The 25,234-nt window shown below is 35.1% G+C and overlaps 15 protein-coding genes across 15 annotated transcripts; 8 read left to right on the top strand and 7 right to left on the bottom strand.

Annotated features, from left to right (window-relative positions):
* The first annotated feature begins 1,047 nt into the window (after positions 1-1,047).
* On the top strand, positions 1,048-1,825 carry HYPBUDRAFT_153308 (uncharacterized protein). Its single transcript, XM_020221472.1, has one exon. The coding sequence runs from the start codon at positions 1,067-1,069 to the stop codon at positions 1,802-1,804; it is 738 nt and encodes a 245-aa protein (XP_020075554.1). The 5' UTR covers positions 1,048-1,066; the 3' UTR covers positions 1,805-1,825.
* Positions 1,826-1,865: 40 nt separating this feature from the next.
* Positions 1,866-2,885, bottom strand: YPT72 (Rab family GTPase; the record flags this gene model as incomplete). Its single annotated transcript, XM_020219270.1, has 1 exon — positions 1,866-2,885. The coding sequence occupies exon 1, from the start codon at positions 2,511-2,513 to the stop codon at positions 1,866-1,868; it is 648 nt and encodes a 215-aa protein (XP_020075555.1). The 5' UTR covers positions 2,514-2,885.
* Positions 2,886-2,920: 35 nt separating this feature from the next.
* Positions 2,921-4,438, top strand: HYPBUDRAFT_153309 (uncharacterized protein). The gene has a single exon (XM_020221473.1). The coding sequence runs from the start codon at positions 3,025-3,027 to the stop codon at positions 3,985-3,987; it is 963 nt and encodes a 320-aa protein (XP_020075556.1). The 5' UTR covers positions 2,921-3,024; the 3' UTR covers positions 3,988-4,438.
* Positions 4,439-4,510: 72 nt separating this feature from the next.
* Positions 4,511-5,107, top strand: HYPBUDRAFT_110894 (flavoprotein WrbA; the record flags this gene model as incomplete). Its single annotated transcript, XM_020218794.1, has 1 exon — positions 4,511-5,107. The coding sequence occupies one exon, from the start codon at positions 4,511-4,513 to the stop codon at positions 5,105-5,107; it is 597 nt and encodes a 198-aa protein (XP_020075557.1).
* Positions 5,108-5,319: 212 nt separating this feature from the next.
* Positions 5,320-6,603, top strand: HYPBUDRAFT_98814 (uncharacterized protein; the record flags this gene model as incomplete). Its single annotated transcript, XM_020224021.1, has 1 exon — positions 5,320-6,603. A coding segment is annotated over one exon (1,284 nt), but the record flags the coding sequence as incomplete, so codon positions are not given.
* Positions 6,604-6,675: 72 nt separating this feature from the next.
* Positions 6,676-8,267, bottom strand: HYPBUDRAFT_242007 (uncharacterized protein). Its single transcript, XM_020223282.1, has one exon. It carries the CDS (start codon positions 7,913-7,915, stop codon positions 6,683-6,685), a length of 1,233 nt encoding a protein of 410 aa, XP_020075559.1. The 5' UTR covers positions 7,916-8,267; the 3' UTR covers positions 6,676-6,682.
* A 10-nt stretch (positions 8,268-8,277) lies between these two features.
* On the bottom strand, positions 8,278-9,804 carry ERG9 (bifunctional farnesyl-diphosphate farnesyltransferase/squalene synthase). The gene has a single exon (XM_020223283.1). It carries the CDS (start codon positions 9,691-9,693, stop codon positions 8,350-8,352), a length of 1,344 nt encoding a protein of 447 aa, XP_020075560.1. The 5' UTR covers positions 9,694-9,804; the 3' UTR covers positions 8,278-8,349.
* A 112-nt stretch (positions 9,805-9,916) lies between these two features.
* GTR1 (Rag GTPase) lies at positions 9,917-10,891 on the bottom strand (the record flags this gene model as incomplete). The annotated part of the gene is made up of 1 exon (XM_020218783.1): positions 9,917-10,891. One exon carries the CDS (start codon positions 10,889-10,891, stop codon positions 9,917-9,919), a length of 975 nt encoding a protein of 324 aa, XP_020075561.1.
* A 724-nt stretch (positions 10,892-11,615) lies between these two features.
* HYPBUDRAFT_153312 (uncharacterized protein) lies at positions 11,616-11,885 on the top strand (the record flags this gene model as incomplete). Its single annotated transcript, XM_020221474.1, has 1 exon — positions 11,616-11,885. A coding segment is annotated over one exon (227 nt), but the record flags the coding sequence as incomplete, so codon positions are not given.
* A 79-nt stretch (positions 11,886-11,964) lies between these two features.
* Positions 11,965-13,779, bottom strand: HYPBUDRAFT_111648 (putative permease; the record flags this gene model as incomplete). The annotated part of the gene is made up of 1 exon (XM_020218840.1): positions 11,965-13,779. The coding sequence occupies one exon, from the start codon at positions 13,777-13,779 to the stop codon at positions 11,965-11,967; it is 1,815 nt and encodes a 604-aa protein (XP_020075563.1).
* A 766-nt stretch (positions 13,780-14,545) lies between these two features.
* Positions 14,546-16,660, top strand: HYPBUDRAFT_140927 (acid sphingomyelinase family protein; the record flags this gene model as incomplete). The annotated part of the gene is made up of 1 exon (XM_020219769.1): positions 14,546-16,660. One exon carries the CDS (start codon positions 14,546-14,548, stop codon positions 16,658-16,660), a length of 2,115 nt encoding a protein of 704 aa, XP_020075564.1.
* A 79-nt stretch (positions 16,661-16,739) lies between these two features.
* Positions 16,740-17,523, bottom strand: HYPBUDRAFT_153313 (uncharacterized protein). The gene has a single exon (XM_020221475.1). It carries the CDS (start codon positions 17,490-17,492, stop codon positions 16,851-16,853), a length of 642 nt encoding a protein of 213 aa, XP_020075565.1. The 5' UTR covers positions 17,493-17,523; the 3' UTR covers positions 16,740-16,850.
* A 129-nt stretch (positions 17,524-17,652) lies between these two features.
* Positions 17,653-20,106, top strand: HYPBUDRAFT_149361 (uncharacterized protein; the record flags this gene model as incomplete). The annotated part of the gene is made up of 1 exon (XM_020220200.1): positions 17,653-20,106. One exon carries the CDS (start codon positions 17,653-17,655, stop codon positions 20,104-20,106), a length of 2,454 nt encoding a protein of 817 aa, XP_020075566.1.
* Positions 20,107-20,166: 60 nt separating this feature from the next.
* Positions 20,167-21,015, bottom strand: HYPBUDRAFT_110463 (LamB/YcsF; the record flags this gene model as incomplete). Its single annotated transcript, XM_020218766.1, has 1 exon — positions 20,167-21,015. One exon carries the CDS (start codon positions 21,013-21,015, stop codon positions 20,167-20,169), a length of 849 nt encoding a protein of 282 aa, XP_020075567.1.
* Positions 21,016-21,815: 800 nt separating this feature from the next.
* Positions 21,816-25,187, top strand: HYPBUDRAFT_111113 (uncharacterized protein; the record flags this gene model as incomplete). Its single annotated transcript, XM_020218810.1, has 1 exon — positions 21,816-25,187. The coding sequence occupies one exon, from the start codon at positions 21,816-21,818 to the stop codon at positions 25,185-25,187; it is 3,372 nt and encodes a 1,123-aa protein (XP_020075568.1).
* Positions 25,188-25,234: the final 47 nt, after the last annotated feature.

The raw sequence follows: 25,234 nt of genomic DNA on the forward strand, positions 1-25,234 counted from the left end.
AACTTCGTTAAGAAGGTTGGTTACAACCCTAAGACTGTTCCATTCGTTCCAATTTCTGGTTGGAATGGTGATAACATGATCGAAGCCTCCACTAACTGTCCATGGTACAAAGGTTGGGAAAAAGAAACCAAAGCTGGTAAATCTACNGGTAAAACTTTATTAGAAGCTATTGATGCTATTGAACCACCAACCAGACCAACTGATAAACCATTAAGATTACCATTACAAGATGTTTACAAGATTGGTGGTATTGGTACTGTGCCAGTCGGTAGAGTTGAAACCGGTGTTATCAAACCAGGTATGGTTGTCACTTTTGCCCCAGCCGGTGTTACCACTGAAGTTAAATCCGTCGAAATGCACCACGAACAATTAGCTGAAGGTAACCCAGGTGACAATGTTGGTTTCAACGTTAAAAACGTTTCCGTTAAAGAAATTAGAAGAGGTAACGTTTGTGGTGACTCTAAAAACGATCCACCAAAAGGTTGTGACTCTTTCGATGCTCAAGTTATTGTCTTGAACCATCCAGGTCAAATCTCTGCTGGTTACTCTCCAGTTTTAGATTGTCACACTGCTCACATTGCTTGTAAATTCGACACTTTAATTGAAAAAATTGACAGAAGAACCGGTAAAAAATTAGAAGAAAACCCTAAATTCGTCAAATCCGGTGATGCTGCCATTGTTAAAATGGTTCCATCTAAACCAATGTCTGTTGAAGCTTTCACTGACTACCCACCATTAGGTAGATTCGCTGTCAGAGATATGAGACAAACCGTTGCTGTCGGTGTTATCAAAGCTGTTGAAAAATCTGACAAAGCCGGTAAAGTTACTAAAGCTGCCCAAAAAGCTGCTAAAAAATAAGCTAATTAATTAGTTTGTTTAGTATACTTTTAATATATATTTTTATTAATAATTGTTATGCTTGTAGTTAAATATTGTAGTTAAACGTGTGTACGGACGTTATTTTTTTTTAAGATGAAACGGTTTCTGCAGGAATCGGCTACCCAGCCTTTCGAGTAGATGAAATTTATTCGGTGAAGACCATTCACTTTTCCATCATCAACCAACCATGATAGCTGATAGAGGCGCTCCCTTGTTTGATTCGGGGAATACTAGAGATTATAACCATGCCACAGACTCTAATTATAAGAAACTTCGAGCTGAAGCAGACGCATTATACGATAAACGTCATAAATTGAGTCAACAACTGCAACTGGCTTATAAACTGGGAGATGGAGCTAAAGCTCATGAACTAAGTGAAAAACTGAAGAAAATATTGGAACAAGCAGAAGCTAAAAACAGGCAAGCCGCTGAATACGTTTTCCGAGAAAATAATTCTGATAGTGCTGAAGATGAGATTGATTTACATGGATTATACGTTAATGAAGCGATTTTTTTTTTACAAAATCGTATTGCTAATTCGATAAGAACAAACCAGTCTCATTTAAGAGTTATTGTTGGTAAGGGATTACATTCGAAGAATGGGGTTGCTAAAATCAAACCAGCAGTCGATGATATGTGTGATGAATGTAATTTAAGACATCGAATTGATCCAAATAATTCTGGAGTTTTAGAAATTGATTTATCTAATACTCATGAAAACCAAATTCCATCAAGCTGGAATTCTCATGGTGCTGGTGCCACTATTAATCAACCTCAACAAGCTTATCATGGTAATGCTGGTCCTCAATACCATCAACAACCTCAAAATAATCAATACCATCAACAACAACAACCTTTCAAGACTGGTAATACTATTGTTGATTTGTTGATTAAAGGATTATGTATGTGTCTCAATAGTAAATAGACTGTATAACTACAAGGTAAGAAATGTATAATATAATATTATTATCTAAACAAATGAATAATCAACAAGCACAACCAGAATTTTCATTTTCTAAATGAATATTAATTGCATCATTATAATCATCATTGATATCATTACCATTTGCATCATTCAATTCTTCTTGTTGTAAAGCCATTTTAGCAATAACTTCAAAAGCAGTTTCAACATTAATTGAATCTTTGGCACTAGTTTCAAAAACTGGATAATTTATTCCTCCTAATTGATTATTAGTTATATTAATTAATTTTTTCTGTAATGAAGGTATTTTCTTCAGATCATCAACATCAATCTTATTACCTATTATAATGAATGGGAAATCCTGAGGGTTACCAACATTTGATTGTACTAAAAATTCATCTTTCCAACTAGATAAATTATTTAATGATTTTTCATTAGTAACATCATAACATAATACACAACAATCTGCTCCCCTGTAAAATGCAACTCCTAAACTTTGAAATCTTTCTTGTCCTGCCGTATCCCAAATTTGTAATGTAACCGATTTATTATTATCAATTTTAATCTCTTTAGTTAAAAAATCAGCCCCAATAGTTGCTTTATACTGTTGGCTAAACTTATTATTAACAAACTGTTGCATCAACGAAGTCTTTCCAACTCCCGAATCCCCCAATATGATCACTTTCAACAACGTCTTCTTTCTGCCCGACATCTTTATCCTTGATTAAAAGAAGGCTCTAGCCATTCCTTTCCTTAATTGACCTTTTTTCTGACTCAAGTCAAAACACCCACACCCGTACACCCACACTAATTTTAATCCAACAATTATAACCAGCCCAACTACAATCACCGGTCCCCATTACAATTGCAAATTGGGTCATACTACACTTTGCAAACCTCGCTATCAAACATTGTTTGACGTCTTTGATACTTTGGCAAGCAGATTGACTTGGGAAAACCGGTGGAAGCAAGTCGGGTCACGTGCACAGGCTTAAATATTTGCTATTACTAAAAGAATAAAGCAACCATTAATCCACAGTTACTACCCAACGGACATAGTACTAAATAAGTAATAATGTTAACGGTTAATGGGCATTTGAGAATGACAACAATTCAATTTTTTTTTTAAATGACTTGATCGAAGGATATAAATAGGAAGTGAAATTTCCGAATTTGCCATTTCGGAAACATTCGTCTGCCCCTAATTCTTCACGTTCGAGATCATGTCTAACTTAACTACTTCAATTCAATTGACTCAGAATTCCAAGTACAAATTGAGTAATGGGTACCAAATTCCAGTTGCTGGGTTTGGGGTTTATACCGTTCCAGAAGGCGAGACTTTTGAATTAGTCTATGAAGCCTTGGTGCAAGGGTATCGTCATATTGATACTGCCTATTTTTATAAAAATGAAGAAGAGACTGCTCGTGCCATTCATCAGTTTTTAAAAGACAATGCTCATGTTAAACGTGAGGATATTTGGTATACCACCAAATTGATGAATACGACTAATGGTTACGAAAACACTGTTAAGATAGTGGAAGAAACTGCCGCAAAAGTGAAGAAGTATATTGATTACGTCGACTTGTATTTAATTCACAGTCCCAAATCGGACCGAGAAACCAGATTGGGGACATGGAAAGCATTGCAAGAATACGTTGGCAATCCTTCCAATAAAACATTGAATATACACTCGATTGGGGTTTCTAACTATGGTATCAAGCACTTGGAAGAATTGCTTAATTGGGATGGATTGTTGGTTAAGCCAGTGATTAACCAGTTAGAATTACATCCTTGGTCTCCTCAATTGAAATTACGTGAATACTTGGTTAAACATCATATCTTGGTAGAAGCCTATTCCCCATTGACCCAAGGAGTCAAATTAAATGACCCGGAATTATTACAATTGGAACACACTTATAGAATCCCCAAAGCAGAAATATTATTAAAATGGTCCTATCTACAAGGGTTCATCGTTTTAGCTAAAACCGCTAAAAAGGAACGTATTGCTCAAAACTTGAATGTCTTACCAAAAGAACCTAATACCCAGGATGCTCTAGACGTAAGTTCTCACTTGGGTAAAGTCGACTTGGATATCAACATTCTTGATGCTTTAAATAAACCAGACTCCCACGAAATCTGTACTTGGGGCGGTGAAGACTCTACTTTATACGAAGACCCAAAATAAAATAAATAACTCCTTTTTGTATTTTTGCAGCCTATTTGTAAATCACTTTTATATCTTTTTCTCTCTGGCACCCAATAATGAATATCTTGTATCCATTACTACCAATAATGGTCCATGGTTTGTTTATTCCCAATCGTTTGGCGTATAAGGGGAACGATCGGGTAAACATTTTTTTGGTGGATAAGGCTGTAAATCCGTATTTGACTCCAACTAAAAACCTCCAACAGCCATTCATCCATAAAGATTAATCAGGTATATCTTAGTTATTTTGCTAAAGCATTACATTGGGATTAGTCAAAAAATTAGGTCCAATAACTAATCTATTAGTCAAAGGTGCCTCAGTAGCAATTCAGGCGCATTCCCGCTTCACATGAACCCTTTATAAATATATATCTATCAATCTACGATTATATTTCAACTTATTATTCAATTATTCGACTAGGTATTCAGCTATCAACTAAGTATTCAATTGAGTATTTAAATAAGTATCTCAATTATCAATTATCAATCGATTATATTCATTATGGCTCCTAAAACCGCAATTATCATTTACTCCCTCTACCAACATATTGCAAAACTTGCAGAATCAGCCCATTCTGGTATCAAGGCAGCCGGAGGCTCCTCCACCATTTACCAAGTCCCAGAAACCTTGCCTTCAGATATCTTGAAACGCTTGAATGCTCCTGAAAAACCCGATTACCCAATTGCAAACCTTGACACTTTGAAGGACTACGATGCTTTCCTCTTCGGAATCCCTACGCGTTACGGGAACTTCCCAAGCCAATGGAGAAGCTTCTGGGACGGTACTGGATCGCTTTTCGCTACCGGTGCTTTACACCATAAACCTGCTGGTCTCTTTGTTTCTTCCGGTACTTTGGGTGGTGGTCAAGAAACAACCGCAATTAATGCCTTATCCACTTTGGCCCACTTGGGTCTCATCTACGTTCCCTTGGGCTATCTGCACGGTAAGTTTAACGACTTGAATGAAGTTAGAGGTGGTTCTGCTTGGGGTGCCGGTACTTTTGCTGCTGGTGATGGTTCTAGACAACCCTCAGAGCTTGAATTGGAAGTTGCAAAAATTCAAGGCCAACAGTTCTACGAAGCTATCAAGAAGTTCTAACCTTATATAGAATTTATAAGATATATATAAGCTGATTAAGATATTTAGAAGATGTATGTAAGATATATGCCTGTATTATAGGAAAACCACCCATACACCAAAGACAAAAGGGGGCTTTCCCACGACCTTTTTCCGGGACTAAAAGATAAAAAAACACCAACGAAAGAATTTTCAACTAGATTGGAGTATCATTTTTATCAAACATGTCTAAGAATAATAAGCCAATAAGGCAAGAGTTCATTGCCAAAGTGCGTTATATGAATAACTTACCACCACCACCTTTGAATCCCACTTTTTTACAATATAATTTAACTGAAAGAAAATCGATAAATCAAGAAAATGATGAATTAATGACTTCATTATTTAGAAAAGAAAATTTCAAATCATATATTCAACAAATTGATGAAGAATATGGACTTAATATGAACTTGGTCAATAATACTGGTTATTTGGATAATGATGACGATTCGGTAATATATAATTTTAAGAATTCCAATGGAGATGAAAATATACAATTACATCCCAAAGATCGAGCCTTATTAAGAGATGCAGGTATTGGTAATGTATCAAAGTCAGAACCAGGAGTATCATTTTTAAGAAGAACTGAATACATTTCAGAGCGTCAATTACCAAAGATTGAAAATGAAATAAAAGATACCAAAGAATATGAAATTGAAAGTAAAAAACAAGATAATCATGATCCAGACTCTCAATTAGCAGCTGTCGAACAAACTTTTGATCAGGCTCAAGAAACTTTGAATGATTTAAGTAAATTAAAACATCCGAAAAAGAAGAATTTAAAAGCAGTTTCAACTTGGTCTCTTCTACCAGATACTTCAATGATGGATTCAAAATTTTTATCGGTAAAATTTGCCGGTTCTGCTTCAATTCAACGTGAGTTACAAGCCATTAAAAGACAGGAAAAGGATAATTATGATGAAGATTTCCATAAAAATTCATTATTATCAACCATTTATAGACCAATTACCTCTGAAGATGGTGAGTGGATATCATTATATCAATTAGAAGATTCTAAAAAAGCATTAGAATTAAAAGAAAAACTCAATTCAACCGAACGTGAACGCCCAGTCAATTTATTGGATGAAGAAGATAAAGATTTGGAAGAATTCAAATTCAAACATTTTAAAAATTATGATATGCATTATAGTAAATATGCAAAACCATATGAGGAATTGGCAATCAAATTCATACCAAATGGTGGAGATAACTCCAAAAAAAGAAAAGCTGCATTATTTTATCCAGTATCTGGACGTATTAACTTGAAAAAACACAGAGCTTCTACCAATACTGAAATCAATAGATTTTTAAGAGATAGTACTGTTGACGCAATTAACTTCAAATTAAGAGAACCAAATACTAATGAATTAAGACAAATGGATAATATGAGATCAGAATTTGATCCTATGGAATACGAAGGTGAAGAAGAAGAAGAACAAGAGGAACAAGAAGAAGAACAAGATGATATCGCTCAAGAATTCGATGAAGCTACCCAAGCTGAAATGAATTAAAAAAAAAAAGAATTTAATTTAAAATTTGTATTATTAATATACGTACTTAAACAATTATACATTGGCCATTTTTATCTTTGGATTTACTTTTTGGTTTATCTTTTAGTTTATCCTTTGGTTTATCCTTTGGTTTATCCTTTGGTCTATCTTTAATTCTACCAGTGAAAGAATGCTTTTTAGATAATTTTTTCTTGTTCTTATCATTTTCAATAGTTTTTGATTCAATAGTTTTTTTATGATTTAATTTGGCCTGTAGTTCTTGAGCCATTCTTTGATCTTCTTCTTCTTGTAATTGCTTGATTAATTTATAACTCTCATCATTTTCATCATTCATAACATCAAAAGTATCATCACCAAATGAAGGAATGAAATCCCCGGTGAAAAATAAGTCATCTATCCCACTAACCGATATCAAGGATTGCCAAACAATTTTCTTATTTGAAGATTTATTATTAAATATAGCATCTGTTACCAAGATATAAAAATCATTATCACTTCTTTTATATAAAGTAACAAAATGATTATTACGAAAGAAGATTATAAAGTTATCAGTATTCAAATTTAAATTGAGCTTTTTCAATCCATTTTTAGTTAATTGAGTTTTATTCAATTCTAACCATTTTTCAACTAAATACTTATTAGAATCTTCACTCAATAAATAATCTTGAATCTTATCAAAAGTTTGTAGATCATTTAATATATCAACCAATTTCCCATAATCCCCATCGAATTTTTCATCGTTTACCTGATCTAAAATCCATCCATGTTTGAAAGTTAAGTGGAATTTCTTAAATAGTATACTTGCTAATTCATTAGATGGGAAATCTCCAGTGACAAGATTTGGATTAACGGTTAATCCAGTATGTAACAACGGCAAACTTTCTAATAGTTTATCGAGGGACTCTCCTTCCTTATCATCTATATCATCAATATCATTGAATACCAATAAAATATCTCCTAATTGTGATAGAAGTTTATCCATACTAGCTGAACCATCAACGTTATTCATTAAATATTTTTTCAAATTCCCAATACTTTCGAATATTCTTAGTTGATCATCCTCTTCTTTCTTATCGGGATTAGTGAAATCGGAATTTATTTGATAATTTCTATACTTAATCTCGTATTTTAGTATTAACGTATTTACCAAGGCAATTAATGGACATGGTCCATTGATATCTTGTAATAAAATTGGACTTTCATGTTCATAATCAGACCAATGAATCAACTTAACTTGGAACTTGATATCCTGATACTTGCTTTTCAATTCTTGAGTCATGACAAGGCTGCAATGACTACTTGTCCGTATATACTCAAATCTGGGGAAGTTGTGAATATCTGCTGGAGTTCTCACTATCAACGATTTTTTTTCCTCTCTATTTTTCTTACATCAAAGTCTTTTGGAATACCCAAGAGATCCGTTTGGTCTTTTATAATCGTTAGACCATAACAAAAAAATGACCCAGAGCCAAACGGAGCCTACCGTTGGGGCAGCGTAGTACAAAAGAGGGTGAACAAAAGCCGAGAACAGTCAAAAAAAGGTGCCGTCAACGATTTTTTATTGATCTTAACGTTTTTACAAAGACGATTTATGATTGTTTACCTAATCTTCGCTTATGTTTAGTAGAAAGTGTAAAGTATAAACTGTCAATTATATCATGAATTAAAAGAGAATAAAACATATTTAAAAATCACTGATAAATATAAAGATTATTAAAAAATTAAAGAATAAACCAACGCAAGAACAGAAAATAAACCTAAACCTAAGGTGACATTACATTTTAAAGTTTCCAAACTAACAATTTGTTTAATTTGGTCATCGATATTATTTCTTTCCAAGATGAATTTAGTAATTGGGGATTGAGTTAAAGTAGCAGTTTTTGGAATAGTTTCCGAAGTAGGATACATTTTTTCACAAAATTGTTCAATTTCCCCTAATTTAATACCAATTTTTAAATAGTTTGGATCACGAACTGAAGATTTATGATTAATAATTTTAACATAATATCTGAAAACATTAACAACATCAGGTAAGGTTCTTGAATTAAGAATTAAATTACAAGTAGTACCTTTTCTAATTTTAACATTTGAATGTAAAACTTTTGGATTATTATAAATGGTTGCTAAAGTAGCAATTGCCATAACTTGAGGAATAGCACAGAAATTGAAACAAGAAGGGTCTTTAACTAAAGATAAGTAAGTTAAAACATCGGTAACGTGATTTAAAGCATTAAGAACTAAATCATTGATACAATATAACCCTTGAGTTTCTGATTCAATTGATTGATCTTTATGAAATGAGGTTAAATCAGAAGTATATTTTGACCAAGTTTCTTTTGGCCAAAAAGATCTCCCATCTTCTAAATCTTCATGATAATCTCTAATGATATTAGTTTTTTGTAAGAAAAGACCCATGGATTCAGATTTAGCAAAATTATCTTTAATAACTTCATCATTGGCAAAGTTTGCTGAAACCATTAACTTGGTTAACCCTTCTCCGACTAACCCGGCAACGTAATGACAGTATAAATCATAATCTTTATTCGTAGCAACCCCCTGAGTATTGAAATTTTCATCCAAGATATAATCAGCCATACCATTACCCATTTCATTAGTAATTTTTTTAATAATATCTTGATAATGGTCCTTCAATTTATGATACTCTGCCAATATAACATCAAACTCCACCAAAACCACCCTATCCTTTTCACCCAATGCATTACCATCAAAAGTCCAATCTTTTAAACTCAATTTTTCATGGAAACTTCTCAATAACGGTACTTTAATTTCCGGGTCAATGGACATATCATCCTCAACGGTATCCAAAGCCCTCAACACAAGATAAAAGATCATGATTGCATCCTTCAACTCGGGATTCAATTCCTGAATCACTGCTGCAAACGAACGTGAAGTCTTATTAAGAAGCTCGTAGCATCTCTTCAAACTGGGCCCCAACTTATTTACGTCTTGAGGATGAAATGGTTTTCTAAACCAGAACAATTGAATGACTGCTCTCAATTCACTGGGATGCGAAAGCAACTGTGTGGCCTTACCCATGGTCAAGTATCGGAATATACAATGAAAAGTCGTTGAAAAAGCTGTTAAAAGAAGTTCGCTTCAATCGAATGGATTTTTTTTTTTTTGTTTTGACTGGAACTTTTGGCGTTTTTTATTTTTTATTTTTTTTTTTTGTTAAATTTTTCATTTCATCTCTAAACGAGCAGCCTTACATAATCTTATACGATAACATCCTTCCCGTATATACAACTCTATAAGTTAATTACTTACCGTTTTCGATTTTTTCAAACCATTTTCTGGCGGCCTTGATGTTTTCAAGCACCACCAATTCCTCATGGCTGCTGACGTAGGTGGAGTCAGTCAATTGTTTGTCTTTCAAAACAATCATGATGAATAGGTTATCGGTTAGGATATCGATGTAGAAATGGGTACCGTTTGAGCCTCTGATAACCAAGTTATGGAAGTTTGTTCTTAATTTTGATATTGACTGCTTGTAGGTTTTGATAATGTTTGAAATTTTTTCAAATCTTTTTGGATCTAGGGTTTCTTCATCTTGCAAGTCCGGTTGCTTTTGTTGTTTAATTGAGGAGGTGGACGAGATGACTAGAAAAGTTGTTTTTTCAAAGAGAATGATTTCTTCGGCATCTAAGATTTGATTGAATTTGATTAAGTTGTTATTGAAAAGATTCATATTTGGAATTAAAGAACAAACAATTTGAGACCAGGCTTTGTATAACGATTCATCCCAGATGGAAGTAGGGAAGCCCACCAATTTGAATTGGAAAGGATTGGATATATTTTGTAATTTCTCCATCATCATTGAAAATAGTTCGTCTCTTTTGTCAATTTGAACCAAATCCATTTTATGGAGTAATATGAAAATTTTGGCATCTGGACTGAATTTTTGTAAATTAGTTAATGATTTAACGAAAATTTCCATATCCTTTTTAATCGACTTGGACTCAACATCGAAAACATGAATCAACACTTGCACCATCTTGAATATATGGTCTTTTTGAGATGAAAAGTAATTATCCATAAACACATCTTGTCCACCACAATCCCATAAATTAAGCGTCATATTTCCCAAAAACCTTAGGTGGGAATGCTCAACATCGATGGTGGCACCTAATCGTCTTGTATCAAAGGCAGAATAATTCAGAAATATTATTGACCTCATCGATGACTTCCCGGAACCGGAACGTCCCATCAACAAAAGCTTCTTTCTGGATGACATTGGGGTATGCTTTTGGTACTGGAAAAAGAATCAGAGCAAACGTATTTTTTTAAAACCCTTTGAGTTTTCTCTTTGTATCAATTAATGTTTCAAGTAAACAAAAGGTAACACACCGTATGAACGTGATGACTTCAACAAATGCTGGTTCTTTGCTTTGTATTGACAACTGAAAAGATGAATAATACTAAACTGGACTTTATTCTGCTTTTTTTCATTTGTTATCATGAAAATTTGGTGTACGGAAAAAAATTGCACCATTGACATCCTCATTGTATCTGATAACACTATACTAGCATTCTGATAGACTGTTAGCATTCGGATAACACTATTCGGTAGTGAGTTTCTGTAGTCTTGATATGTGCTCGGTGGTTGTACTCTGCTTGGAACTGTCACTTCCTTGAATGGGATTTAAACGTATATAGCTGTTATGAAGATTCATGTAGATCGTACAATGGTATAAAGATATCATAAAATGTCATGAAGATGCCAATAAGGTTTTGTGAAGATGCCAATAAGGTTTTGTGAAGATGCCAATAAGGTTTTGTGAAGATGCCAATAAGGTTTTGTGAAGATGCCATGAAGAGGCCATGAAGAAGTCCTCCAGACCGTATAGGATTCATATTCCAAGCACAGTGCCAGTTCTGCAGTCAATTCCTGGAGAGTGAGTCCTCCCTGCTTGTGGTAAAAGCGTATTCAAAGATTTTCGATTAAAGATATGGCAGCTGAATGAAATTACGGCCTGAATTAACCAAAGAAACAACCAAAGCCCTCCATGGTACGCCAACAGTTTTGCTACAATTGAAGTTGACACAAGGTCCAACCAGCACATTAACCACTGCACCAACATCACCACACCAACTAACCACACCAACCTCAACCACTACAAAACAGCCACAACTCCAACAGCAACCAGAAATCAAGCAGAAATCAACCAGGTGGCTGAATGGCTGAAACAGAGTAATAGCAAAAACTCGTGGGTTTACCAAACAAATTGCTGCAAAAATTAAATTAGCTTGTATTATAATTATTAACTCTATTATACACATTGAATAAGAATAATACATAGAAAGTGATTAATTGGATGATTTAGATTCGTCTTGAGAAGACTTGGATTCAACCTCGACCTTATGAAATGCGGTTTTTTCATTTAATCTGGTTAAAAACTCAGGATCTTCATTCGAATTATAAAGAATGATACCATTTTGTTTAGCAAATTTACGTTCTTGTTTCTTATAAAACCATAAAACGACAAAAGTCCAGACGCATAATGCAAAAGCACAACATGCTGTAAAAGAGAAACCTTTTAAGTATCTTGGTTGTTCCACTGTTTTCCAAACCAAAACAGAAGTCCAAGTAGAACAGGCTTGGGAAAGTGCATTCATAACAACTAAGATAATGGCTCTTTTTTCAACATTTCTTCTATTAATATCGTTTGACCAACTATATAAAACTGGGGCCATGGCCCAACCAAAATATGATAAACTGAATGCAAACCATTTTGCCCTTTCTGGAATATGCCAAACTGCTAATAAAACATTACCAAGGACATTAAATACTTGCGAGAATATAATGGCTCCCCAACGACTACGAAATTGATCAGCGAAAAGACTGGTTATAAACAACCAGGCCAACCCCACTCCAGGAGCCATGGCGGTGATATCCTGTAATTTACCACCAGTATAACGTTGAACAACTTCCCCAGCGTCATCTATTTTAGTAAGGGATTTTACCCAAAGTAAATAAGATCCAGACAGGGCATTACTGTTACACCAACAAAAGATATCCCAAAGAGTAAGAACGTAAAGTTCCCAAGAAGTGAACACTTCCTTCCAAAGTTGCCAATTGAATAAAGCTTTAAGTTTATTTGTGGGTGATCCTCCAGTATGGTTTTGTTTCAATCTATAACGTAATAACCTGATTTCATCATCGGTGAAGAAAATCGAATAACAATCATTGGGAGTCCCTGGAAGTCCATAGAAAGAAACTAAAGCAACACCAATTCCAATACAACCATCCACTATAAACATCCATTGCCATGCTTTTAAACCATGCATACCATTCAAACCTCGTTCGATAGCTCCTGATAACAAAGACAGACTGAGTGTTCCAATATACTGACCCAAATAGTAGACCATGCTTCTCTGACTCATTGCGTCGGCATTAAAAATAAAGGATCCAAAAAGAAATTGGAAAGATAAATAACTTCCGGATTCACAAACACTAACAAAAAACCTTATAGCCTTCAAACCGGCAACATTAGTAACTCTATAAGTAAGAAGAGTAAGGATTGACCATATGAGATCTAAGAATGGCAAAACGTAATTTAATGGTAAATTAATTAAAATATAAATAAAAGGAATTTGGAAAACAATATTACCAACATTGAAGATTGCTTGGGTATTAACAAGATCGTTACCTTTCATGCCTAAATCCTCTTTAAAATCAGGCATGATGTAAGCATTATTCAAATTGGCAGTATCTAAATACTTATTCCAATACACCATCATGGATATAAATGTAAGACATAAGTCAATTTTAATCATTAACCTTCTCTCAGCCTTAGTATCATTTTTATCATACCATTGATACCATTTACGACTCTCTCTTTTGTTACGAGGTAATCTGTACTCATATTCATCGAAAAACTTATACCATTTACGATCAGCCTCATCCCGGTACTCGTACTCTTGCGGATTGGCAACTTCATCTTCAATCGAATTGGTTTCGTAATTATCAGCAACTAACCCTACCACCGCTTTTGAATCAGTCAAGATCTCAGTTTTGGAATGGGCTGCATGAACTTGCTCTTCATCAATAGCCTCATCCACAACTCTTCTCACCGGTAAAAAACCCCATTTAAGCCTTTTCCAAGGATCTGAAAAACCCATATCTATTACTAGTAAATTATTAACTTACAGACAAAAATTAACTTAAAAAAAAGATCCTACGGCTGCTGAGTCACTTATATACTAGATCATCTCTAATAGTTTACAAAATTGTGGCCCTCATCTTAAATACGATAACAATAGAACTAATAAGCCGTTATAGGTCGGTCCACCAATAAATTCCGTTTTGATAATTTTTCACAGAACGGCATTACATTGCAGCCATAATTTCGCCAAGTCACGTGAATGAGTCATTGCGACAAAGCCTGTGTCGTTTACTGATTTTGCGACACACACTCTGCATTGGGAAACCCGCACACCAAATAATTTTACGGAATTAACGAAAATACAGTTACCGCATTGGTACCGAAACCGTCCCGTTTAATCTTCTTGTCGGTTTCCCCACGTGCAATCCGGGATTAATGCTGTCGGATTGCAAAAAATAGAAGCAGGAGGAAGACTGAGCAAGTTGCAAAAACCAGACTCATCAAGCAGTGAAGAAGCCTGGACTGAAGTAGGTGTTCAGTGGAATAAGAGAGACTAGCACTAAGTGGAACGCACACGGGAGCCTTGGTTAGGAGAAAAAGCACCAGTTCGTATCAAATACCGAATTAAGGTAAGCTACAGAAGTAATTGGACTGTTACCTCGAAGACAATTAGGTAAATTAAGTACGGCATCGAATTTCAAAAACGTTTTCTCATCGGGATATGACTATAAAAACTAGGCGAATTACACCAGGAATCAAGAAGGAAAGACAAGTAACTAACAATGGTGAATTTTGTATCAACCCTATTATTAGGGTTAGCTGCTGGTCACGCTATCCCAGGGATTGGGTCGATTGAAAAACAGTTGGTGGCTCGTGATGAAAACTATATGGATTCAGTTTATAATAACTTACCGGATCAAGACATTGATTTCATTAATTATCATTTGAAAGGCTTGACGGGTTATAATGGTACTGATTGTAATAAGTGTAAAAACAAGATTAAGTACGGTCAAAGTTTATTACACGAGCAACCAGATAAGAAGCATTTAATATCTTTATTACTTTTCAAATATTGTATTGAAGAAAATAAAGGGAAGGAATCTAAATGTGATAACATTGATTTTTTCGTTACTACTAATTCCTTGAATTCAAATACTGAATCTGGAGATTTTGCCGGTTATCAATCAGAAACTAGTATTAATTTTTATGATAATGACTTTTTATCAATGTTAAATTTTTTCAATGTGTCTTCTGATTTGGATTTAGAGTATTATTGTCACTTCAAAGCTAAGAGTTGTGAGTTACCAGAAACTCCAGATATCGAACGATACGATTTTGATTCCAAATGGCCTGCTAAACAACCCCATCAGTATTTTGAACCAACTTATAATGAAAGCCGTGAATTGTTCAATGTCTTACATATAAGTGACTTCCATAACCAGTTGAGATACGCCGTTGGTAGTGAAGCTAACTGTACCAGTAATGGTCTTTGTTGCTTACCGGAAGTTTACAATGAAGATTTACCAAAGGATAAGAATCATAATTTTACTGATGTCTATTATGATTTAGATCCAAGTTTGGAAAATGGCGAATTGAATATCAGTTTCTATCCAAATGCTCATTATGATGAAAATAACCAATACGTTAAAGGTGATTACTATGATTATCCAAAATACCGTGGTTGGGATTTTAATTGGTTACCTGCCACCACTTTTGGTAATTACGATTGTGATCCTCCAGAAACTTTAATGAATAATAGTTTGAAATATATTAGTGAATATAACCAAAGTTATGAATTCTCAATCTTCACTGGTGATATCGTTGATCATGATGTTTATCATTGTGATGCTAATACAACAAAATTTGCTGAAGTTAGAAGTTATGGTATTATGAAACATTTCTTGAAAAATTTAAGTGTTTACCCTACTTTAGGTAATCACGATACTTTCCCTTACGGTCAATTACCAAGCTTGAAATTATCAAATCATCTTGATACTGATAAGAGTAGCTACCATTGGAATTCAGATTTGTTAAGTAAATTGTGGACTTCAAATGATTGGTTGCCCAAGCATGACATGGATCAAATTGCTAACCATTACGCTGGTTTTGCAACCGTTACCAAAAAAGGTTTGAAAATTATTTCGCTCAATTCAAATTGTTACTATCAAAAAAACTTATGGGCTTATATTGGTTTAGAAGAAGATCCTGATTTATTCGGTCAATGGGAATTCTTGATTAATGAATTGGTTGAAAGTGAAAAAACTGGTCAAAGAGTCTGGATCATGGCTCACATTCCAGCCGGTGATTCATCTGCATTACCTATTCAATCAAGTATTTTTGCTAAGATTGTCAAGAGATTTTCTCCTTATACTATTGCTAATATTTTCTATGGTCATACCCATAAAGATCAATTCAAAATTTTATATAACGATACTGATCCTATCAACATGGCTTGGATTTCCCAAGCAATTACTCCTTTGGGTCCTTCCAATCCAAGTTGGAGATATTACCAAGTTGAAGATGAATCTTTCAATATCATCAATTCTTTTAATTACTATACCGAATTGAATAAAACTTTCACCAATGACGGTAATGAACCAGAATGGTTATATGAATATAGTGCAAGAGACACCTACGACCCAGAACATGAATGGCCAGAAAAAGCTCCATTAAATGCAACTTTTTGGAACAGATTTGTTGTTGAGCCGATCAAGAATGAAAGTAACATTGAATTCAATCAAAAATATACCGACCTTCTTCATCGTTTTGCACCAGGTACTCCAGACTGCAAAAATGGTTCTGTCATTAGTGATCAATGCTATACTGATAACATTTGTGATATGAGTTCCTTTACAAGCGATGAGTATAACAAGTGCCAAAGAGGAAGTTTTGATTAAACAAATAGTTTATATAATTTTCTAGATATAAGTTTGTGTTGATACCCATAACTACAGTAATAAAAGTAATACTTATCCTGTGAAACAGTTTTATTGTAATGATTTTACAAAATTGAGATAGAACTGAAATTATAGATTAATTATTAATATACAAGTTTTTCAAAATAAACATGAATCCATTCGTAGAAAACTAACCAGCATTACTCATGTCTGCCATTGGGTTGAAAGTAGTAGGTGCATTAAAGGAAGGGTCGTTTGATGGAATATAAACCGAGCCTTCATTTCTTCTATTTGGATTAAAGCTTTCATTGAAACCACCTCTTCCTCTTCCCCTTCCTCTTCCACCTCTGCCTCTACCCCTAAAACCACCTCTAGCACCTCCTCTGTATTCGAATTTTCTTCTTTCACTGTTAGCTTCCTGGCTGGCCTGGCCACCATATACCCCTCTACCAAACTGTCTTCCTTCACGGAAACCAGGATCTAAATCGATTTCTAAGTTTTGCCCATCAAGATAGGTACCTTTCAAGTATTTCATCGCATTTAATGATCCATCTTCACTTTTATAAATAACAAAACAAAATCCACAGGGAGTCAATTTCACCCTATCCAACCCCATGATGATTCTCGATATAGTACCACATTTGGAAAATAGCTCGTGTATCTGTTCTTCAGTAGTAAAATGAGATAAATTCCCAACATAAATAGTTTTCAGATGTAATGCTCGAGTTAAGTTCTCGAAATTCTGTCTTTTGATAGCTTTCTTTATCAAATACTGAGATGGTTTATCCAATCTTTCAGCAGAGTGCGTGTAGTCTTCCTCAAGAAGTTCCATGTTGATGGTGTTATTCAAAAACTAGTGATTCTTAAGTACTAATGATTGTTATATTAAGTTTCAATTTTCAGTTCATGTCTAGCAGAAAAAAATTGAAGAAGAATCTCAAAAAGCGTAAAAATGAAACCATGTTAGTATTTATAATTAACACTGTATCAAAATGTTCAAGCTACCTTTCAAGACTGGGATAAGGGCTGCGTACAATGTGCTGGACAAACCGTCATTTCTGTCGGAACCATGGTTGGTATACCCTGCAAAACACAAATCAAATGGTAAGTTGGTGTCGGTTTTTATTTTTGATAAGACTAAGTTTGAAGCTCAAATAAATAAGATGTCAGGAATGTCAAAGAATCCAAGAGTAATTATAAGTGAATGCTATGAGTTGATAAAGTTTGAGATCAGCCAATTGACAAAGTTGAGACACCCACAAATCCTAACCATATATGAAGTTCTCGAAGAAACAAAGCTGAAGTTTCTATTTGTTTCTGAACCGGTTGATGATAACTTGTTGACTGTCAGCAGCAGGAAATTGGATGATTTGAGTATACAAAAAGGTATTTTGGAAATTGCCAAAGGTTTACAGTTTTTACATAATAATTGTTCAATTATTCATTCTAATTTACAACCATCTTCAATATATATAAATAATCAAGGAGATTGGAAATTAGGTGGCTTTAAATTCTTACAAAATTTGAATGAAATATCGCCACAAGAGAGAGAAAATTACTATATTATGAACAATTCTTCATTAGTACCATTTTCTAATATCAACTTAAACTATACTGCACCCGAGTTGATATTAGATAACCAACAAAAATTAGGCTTTGCTAACGATATTTTTTCATTAGGTTGCCTCATATACTACTTATACAATGAAGATAACTTGATTAATTGTTTCGATCCTAATAGCATTACTGAATATAAACAAGAATTTCAAAAATTTGCTAATAAGTTTTATAATCATCGTTCAAGTGATTTAAAATACGTTCTTAAAAACGTCCCAGAAAATATTTATCCACTTTTAATGCAGACTTTATCAAGATACCCTTTTGATAGAATTTCTGTTGACCAGTTTATTGATTCGGAATTTTTCGATGGAAGCATCATCAAGGCAATGTGGTTTGTTGATGAATTTTCCACGAAGAATATAAGTGAGAAATTGATCTTCATGAATGGTTTATTGAACGATAGTATTCTTTCACAGTTTCCCATTCATTTCAAAAATCAGAAACTCTTACCCTTAATGATTGAGCTCATAGTAAATGAACTCAATATCTTGAAAGGTAAAAAGTTAGACAATGATATAAATGAACTCTTAACATATGCATTGACAATAACATTGGAAATTGGAGACGGCATTTCAGGCTTATCTTTTCAGGATAAAGTTTATGACCAATTACTCCTCTTGAAGAAAAAAGATTGCACATTTACCTTATTAATTAACACTTCGGTTAAAATCAGATTGGTTTTGATTGAACACTTATCAACTTTACAATCAAAATTGAAAGACAAACAATTGGTTAGCGTGATAAAAGAATTATCAAGTTTATGTCTAACTTCATCACCGCTTGAGACTGATCTGCAAGCAGATCAGATCAAATTACAGGATCTATTCTTGACTAAACTTATCACAGTGATAAATCAATTCGACTTTCCTTACATCAAAAACTCATTGTTCCCATTGCTTTGCCAAGTGTTTAAAACAACAACCATTCTCTCTACAAAAATCACAACCATTGACTTGTTTGAAAAATTGATTGATCAGAAAATAATAGATAAGATTATCGTAGCAGATCAATTGTTACCAATCTTGAAAAACTTAAAGAGTAGGGATAAAAGAATAGTTAGTAAAACATTGAAGTTATTTGGTAAGTTAAGCTCGAGTGAACACATTTCATTAGACCTTGAATCGTTGGTTGATACTGTTCTTTCACAATGTTTCAAACTTGCATTTGCTTGTAATGATTGTAATCAACTGGAATTTAAAGCTTTCATTGATGAAATTAATAGAATTCAAAATATTTTAACTACCAAAAAAATAGACTCATTGGCCAAACATTCCGATACAAATTTTAACAGCATTATAAATACTAGACATAGTATTGATACAGCAGCTCCGAAGACCGTTCCAATTAAGCCAACTTCTCATGAAACACCGGTAAAGCCAACGACTACTACAAAACCAATGAAGAATCAGCCGTTGTCTCTGAAGAACAAGAATCACCAAAATCAAAACCAAAACCAAACTTTAAAACCTAAACTTAATTTTGGCGACACTTCGTCCAACCAGAACAATAATTTGTTAGATACTTTGAATAAAACTTGGGGTAAAAGAAATATTCCTGAGCCAGAAACGCTTAATGATGATGACGACGACTTTGAAGAATTCCAAAAAGCAGAAACTACACCTCAAATCAACTGGAATAGTGAAATAAACAAGTCTCTCCCCATGAATCAAAGGATGTCTCAAAAGGCTACCACCAACGGCCAACCAAGGAAATATCCTCCTGGATTCGATTCAAATATGGTCCTTACCCCCAATGGTACGGGTGGAAGCCAGACCAAACCTACAATCCAAAATCAAAAGAATTCTGACCTCTTAGATCTTCTTTAAATAGCACTAATAATTAATAAATATGTATATATTCCTTATAAGAAAAAGAGACTGAAAGTATTACTTTCTTACGGATAATCCTAACGACTTGTTAACTTCATCAATAGCACCTCTTGCGGCCTTCACATTACCAAGAGCATTTGGCATATCCGAATGTAAGCAGCAACTAAGGGGACTTCCGCTAAAGCCAAGATTCAAGGTGGTGTCTTCAATATCAACGACTTCATCAGAAATACATGCCTTGTTAATATGCCCAGCCAAAATTTCCGGAGTTTTAAGGCTTTTGGGACCCGCTTTGATTCTACATAAAGTTCCTTCTGGGGTGTAATTCAAATCAGGATAAAATTCTTGAATGAGCTTGACCCCGTACTCTTCTGCAAGTTGAGTATACCTTGCTGACTTACCAGCAACCAATGGCACATCAAACACTTTGGCTGCTCTTATGACTGCTCTCATGACATTTTCATCCCTTTCGACATAAAAATATAATTCCCCATGAGGCTTGATATGCGTCAATTCGACCCCTTCTGCTTGAAGGAACCCTTTCAAAGCACCAGTCTGATAGATAGTTAGCCGGTAAATGTCTTCAGGATCAATTAACCAAATTCTTCTTCCAAAACCTTCTTTATCAGGTAGTCCAACATGAGCACCACATTTAACATCGTGTTTTTTAGCTAGCCTGACCATATCCTCCATAATCTTGGGATCACCAGCATGACCTGCACAAGCAATGTTAGCTCGATCGATCAATGGCATGATTTCTTCGTCCGGCCCCAACTTCCAAGGTCCAAATCCTTCACCCATATCACAATTGATCTCATGTCTTACTAGCAACTTAGCGTTATGTTCGGCAGGTCCCAGCAATACCTTTGGTGTTTTTGCATCCAAGTCCTTATTAAGTTCAACCATAATCGAATTGAATATATATTGCAAAAAAAGAAGTATTAAGTTAAAGCCTCTGGGAGTTATTTCAGTTGACCTTCCTATCTCTAGTAGCATGATCCTCTTCCCGCTAACCCATCTAGTTTCCCGCTAAGCTTGAACGTTATCAGGCGAGGAGTTAAGCCTATTGTCTACAGGTGGAGTAGTACAGTTTAGCGCGAATGAAGGGAAAGCTTGTACTCTTATCCAAATAACGGTTGAAGCTTATTTAAAGATTTTGATAAGATAAAAATGAAACGATTCCGGATGAATCTAGTTGTAGCTTACTTGTTTTCTTTTCAGGGTAAAGCAAAATGTCAGAATTTTCAAAGATTGGCAAGGTTCTCATAGCCAATAGAGGTGAGATAGCGTGTCGAACTATAAGATGCTGCAAAGAAAACAATTTACAATCGATTGCAATTTTCTCGAGTGACGATGCTGATTCCGCTCATGTAATTGAAGCCGATGAGTCTCATTTGATAAATGGAAGTGGTGCAACTGCGTACCTTGACATCGATCAAATAGTCCGAATAGCCGTCGATTACGGTGCTGATGTCGTGGTTCCAGGTTATGGGTTTCTCTCCGAGAACCCCCAGTTTGCGGAAGAATTATCCAAGAAGGGCATAATATTTGCTGGTCCATCCTCTGAGTCGGTGAATCTCTTTGGTTTGAAACACAGTGCTAGAGAATTGGCAGAAAAGAGTAATGTACCAATTGTGCCAGGATCAAGATTGATCGAGTCATACGAAGAAGCTTTGAATGAAGCAGAGAGAATTGGATTCCCTGTGATGATAAAGTCAACTGCTGGTGGTGGCGGAATGGGTTTAAAGGTAGTTCACGAAAAGGATGAATTACAGTCTGCCTTAAACGATGTGATTTCCAGGGGAAAGGCGTTGTTCAAGAATTCGGGTGCTTATTTGGAAAAATACATTGAACATGGCCGTCATATTGAAGTCCAGATCTTTGGAAACGGACGAGGTGATGTGGTTGCGTTTGGTGAGCGTGAGTGTTCTATTCAAAGACGTCACCAAAAGGTTATTGAAGAAGCCCCAAGCCCTTTTGTTGCCTTACCAAGCTATAACCACTTGGAATTGAGAAAGAATTTATCTAAGTGCGCCATAGAGTTGGCAGCCACCATCAAGTATAAATCAGCTGGTACTGTTGAATTTCTAGTGGATGATGATTCAGGGGATTACTACTTTTTGGAAATGAATACCCGTCTTCAAGTGGAACATGGAATAACTGAATTGATATATGGAGTGGATTTAATGAAGCTTATGCTACTTCAAGCTGAATTCGAGGCCAGGAATGAAGTAGGATTACCCAAAAAAACACTTCTTTCCGAAGGGTCTTATCAAGTGGATAATGACGGTGTTGCAATCCCCCAAGGATGGGCAATTGAATGCAGAATATATGCTGAAAACCCTGCTAAGAATTTCCAGCCTTCTCCCGGTATTCTTCATAATGTCGATTTTCCTCAGACAGTTGATGATTGTGAAGTAAGAATTGATCACTGGATTTCTACTGGTAATAAAGTTTCTCCTTACTTTGATCCATTATTAGCAAAAGCCATGATACTCGCCCCAAACAGAGTCAAGGCAATCGATGGAATGATTAAATTACTCAAGGAAACAAAAGTTCAAGGACCTCCTGTGAATATTGATTACTTATCTAAAATACTATCAAGCAAAAACTTTCAGTCTGGCTATACTTTGACTTCGTTCTTGAACAGATCCTTCGAGTATATCCCTCCATTGCTTGAAATTTTGCAACCTGGTGCTTATACTTCCATTCAGGATTTACCTGGGCGTGAATCCTATAGTGCTGGTATCCCCTTATCTGGACCTGTCGATCCCTTGTTTTTGCAATTAGCTAATTTGATCGTGGGTAATGACCGTAAATCTGAAGCTTTAGAAATAACATTCAAGGGCCCAACTATAAAATTCCATTCACTGGCAACAATATGTCTCGCTGGTGGAAAATTCAAATTTAGATCAAATGGAAAGGATTTACCTATGTTCACCGCAATAACAGTCCCTGCCGATTCAACCATTAAAATTGGTGATTTTATCGGTCAAGGTGCCAGAGCTTATTTAGCAATTCGTGGTGGTTTACCAGATGTTGCTTCGTATCTTGGTTCAAAAAGTTGTACACCTACTTTAAATTTAGGTGGTCATCAGGGAAGAGTTCTTATGAATGGTGATTGTCTTGCAATAAAGCCAGTAACTTTCAATGAACATTCTCCTAAATGTGGATTCAAATTACCTCCTCATTGCATGCCTTCTTTAGAGAGCTTGGAAGATGACCATGTTTGGACCATAAGAATGTTAAGTGGTCCTCATGACACTCCCGAAATTTGCAGCAAAGAAGGTTTAGATATGTTTTATAATACTGTCTATAGAGTGAATTTGAATTCGAATAGAGGATGTACTAAATTAGATGGACCTGCAAATGTTTTCTCCAGGAAAGATGGTGGTGATGGAGGCTCTCATCCAAGTAATATTTTAGAATACCCTTATCCTACTTGTGGGTTGAGTATTGTTGGTAGTGTTGTGTCTTTATTTGGTGTTGATGGTGGAACTTTATCGGGTTTCACTTGTATTTGCACTCCAGCAAAAGCTGATTGGTGGAAGATTGGACAGGCCAAGATAGGTGCCGGCTTAAAATTTAAACTCATTAGTTATCTGGATGCCTTAAGACTATCCGAACAAAGAGAAATTTTTTTTGTTGAATTAGAAAATGCTATTAAAAAAGGTACAGACTTGCCTGACTTTACTGATGAATTAGATCAATACGAAAACGAAGTTGACGAAATATCTAAAACCAATTTGTATCACAGAAAAAGTAACCAAGACAAAGGTTTACCTGAATTCACTATCAGACAAGCTGGAGAAAACATGATTCTTACTGATTTTGCAATTGATCACTTTACGTTATTGAATAACGGTCGCCAGAAAGCCTTAGAGATTGAAATCGATAAATACGATGGGAGTTCTAAATTCATCAAGGCTATCATCAGAAAGGAATCTTGCACTGGATCCACTGGGTTTTTGTTCAATTCCAATATCATTGATAGAGAAGAATTTATTGAGATACTTGCAAACATTGAATCGAAGATTCCGCCACCTCATGGTCTCAAGATCAAAAGTACCTTGTATAGACTTCCATGTTGTTTCAACCATAGTGCTTTAAAGCATTGCATGGAAAGATATATGCATTCTCAAAGACCTTATGCACCATATTTACCTGATAACATCGAATACGTACGCAAAGCTAATTGCATTGATCTGTTTGAAAAATTCAAAGCCAACGTCATTGGCCAAACCCAAGTGGTCACTGCTGTTTCATTCTTCTGTGGCAATACCTTAGCTGTGAACATGGACCCACGTACCAGATTTAAAACGGGGAAGTTTAATCCGGCAAGAACTTTCACCCCCAAAGGCTCCATTGGTTCAGGTTCTGTTGGTAACTCAATTTATTCCATTGACTCTCCCGGTGGTTATATGATTTGGGGGATGACCCTTCCAGATTTATGCTGGAAAACATTTGGCAAACAACCATGGTATTTCAATAACTTTGATCAGATTATTTATTATGAGGTTGATGAGGAGCAGCTTAATGAATTGAATAACAAGTTAATCACTGGGAAATTGGATATCCAAAAAGAAGAAGTTGAATTTGACTTTAAAACTTATGATAAATATTTAAAAGAAAAGCATCATGACATTGACAAAGTAAATGAAGCCAAAATTAAAGCCACCTCACTTCTCGTAGAAGAGGAAGAGGCTTCCCATAAAAAGTGGTTAGCTGAACTTGAAGCTGCAAAAGAAAGTGCCAGAGAAGCTTCCGCCAGACAGTCCAAAGACATCCTCAACGATCCAAACACTATTAAGATCAAATCAAACATGGCTGCAAATATCTTTAAAATTAATTTCATGCCCGGTTCAAGAGTTAAAGCTGAGGATACCTTGATAATTCTTGAAGCAATGAAAATGGAGATTGCAATCAAACCAATCAATGATGATGAGGACAGCGACGAAGAGGAAGACCTGAACCTGAAAAATACAACTGACACCAGCTACGAAGTGCTCGAATTCATCGTAGAAGAAGGAGACGTTGTAGGTCCGGGTGATACTTTAGCTCTAATCAGAGCTGTTTAGAACTATATCAATATATGTTTTTTTACTGCAAAAAAGAGCAACGTAGG

The sequence above is a fragment of the Hyphopichia burtonii genome (assembly GCF_001661395.1).
Source record: "Hyphopichia burtonii NRRL Y-1933 unplaced genomic scaffold HYPBUscaffold_5, whole genome shotgun sequence".
NCBI lineage: Eukaryota > Fungi > Ascomycota > Pichiomycetes > Serinales > Debaryomycetaceae > Hyphopichia > Hyphopichia burtonii.

What these genes read in the sequence shown, in the direction of transcription:
- HYPBUDRAFT_153308 (XM_020221472.1), top strand. Translation starts at nt 1,067, where the DNA reads ATGATAGCTGATAGAGGCGCTCCCTTGTTTGATTCGGGGAATACTAGA.
- HYPBUDRAFT_153309 (XM_020221473.1), top strand. Translation starts at nt 3,025, where the DNA reads ATGTCTAACTTAACTACTTCAATTCAATTGACTCAGAATTCCAAGTAC.
- HYPBUDRAFT_242007 (XM_020223282.1), bottom strand. Translation starts at nt 7,915, where the DNA reads ATGACTCAAGAATTGAAAAGCAAGTATCAGGATATCAAGTTCCAAGTT.
- ERG9 (XM_020223283.1), bottom strand. Translation starts at nt 9,693, where the DNA reads ATGGGTAAGGCCACACAGTTGCTTTCGCATCCCAGTGAATTGAGAGCA.
- HYPBUDRAFT_153313 (XM_020221475.1), bottom strand. Translation starts at nt 17,492, where the DNA reads ATGGAACTTCTTGAGGAAGACTACACGCACTCTGCTGAAAGATTGGAT.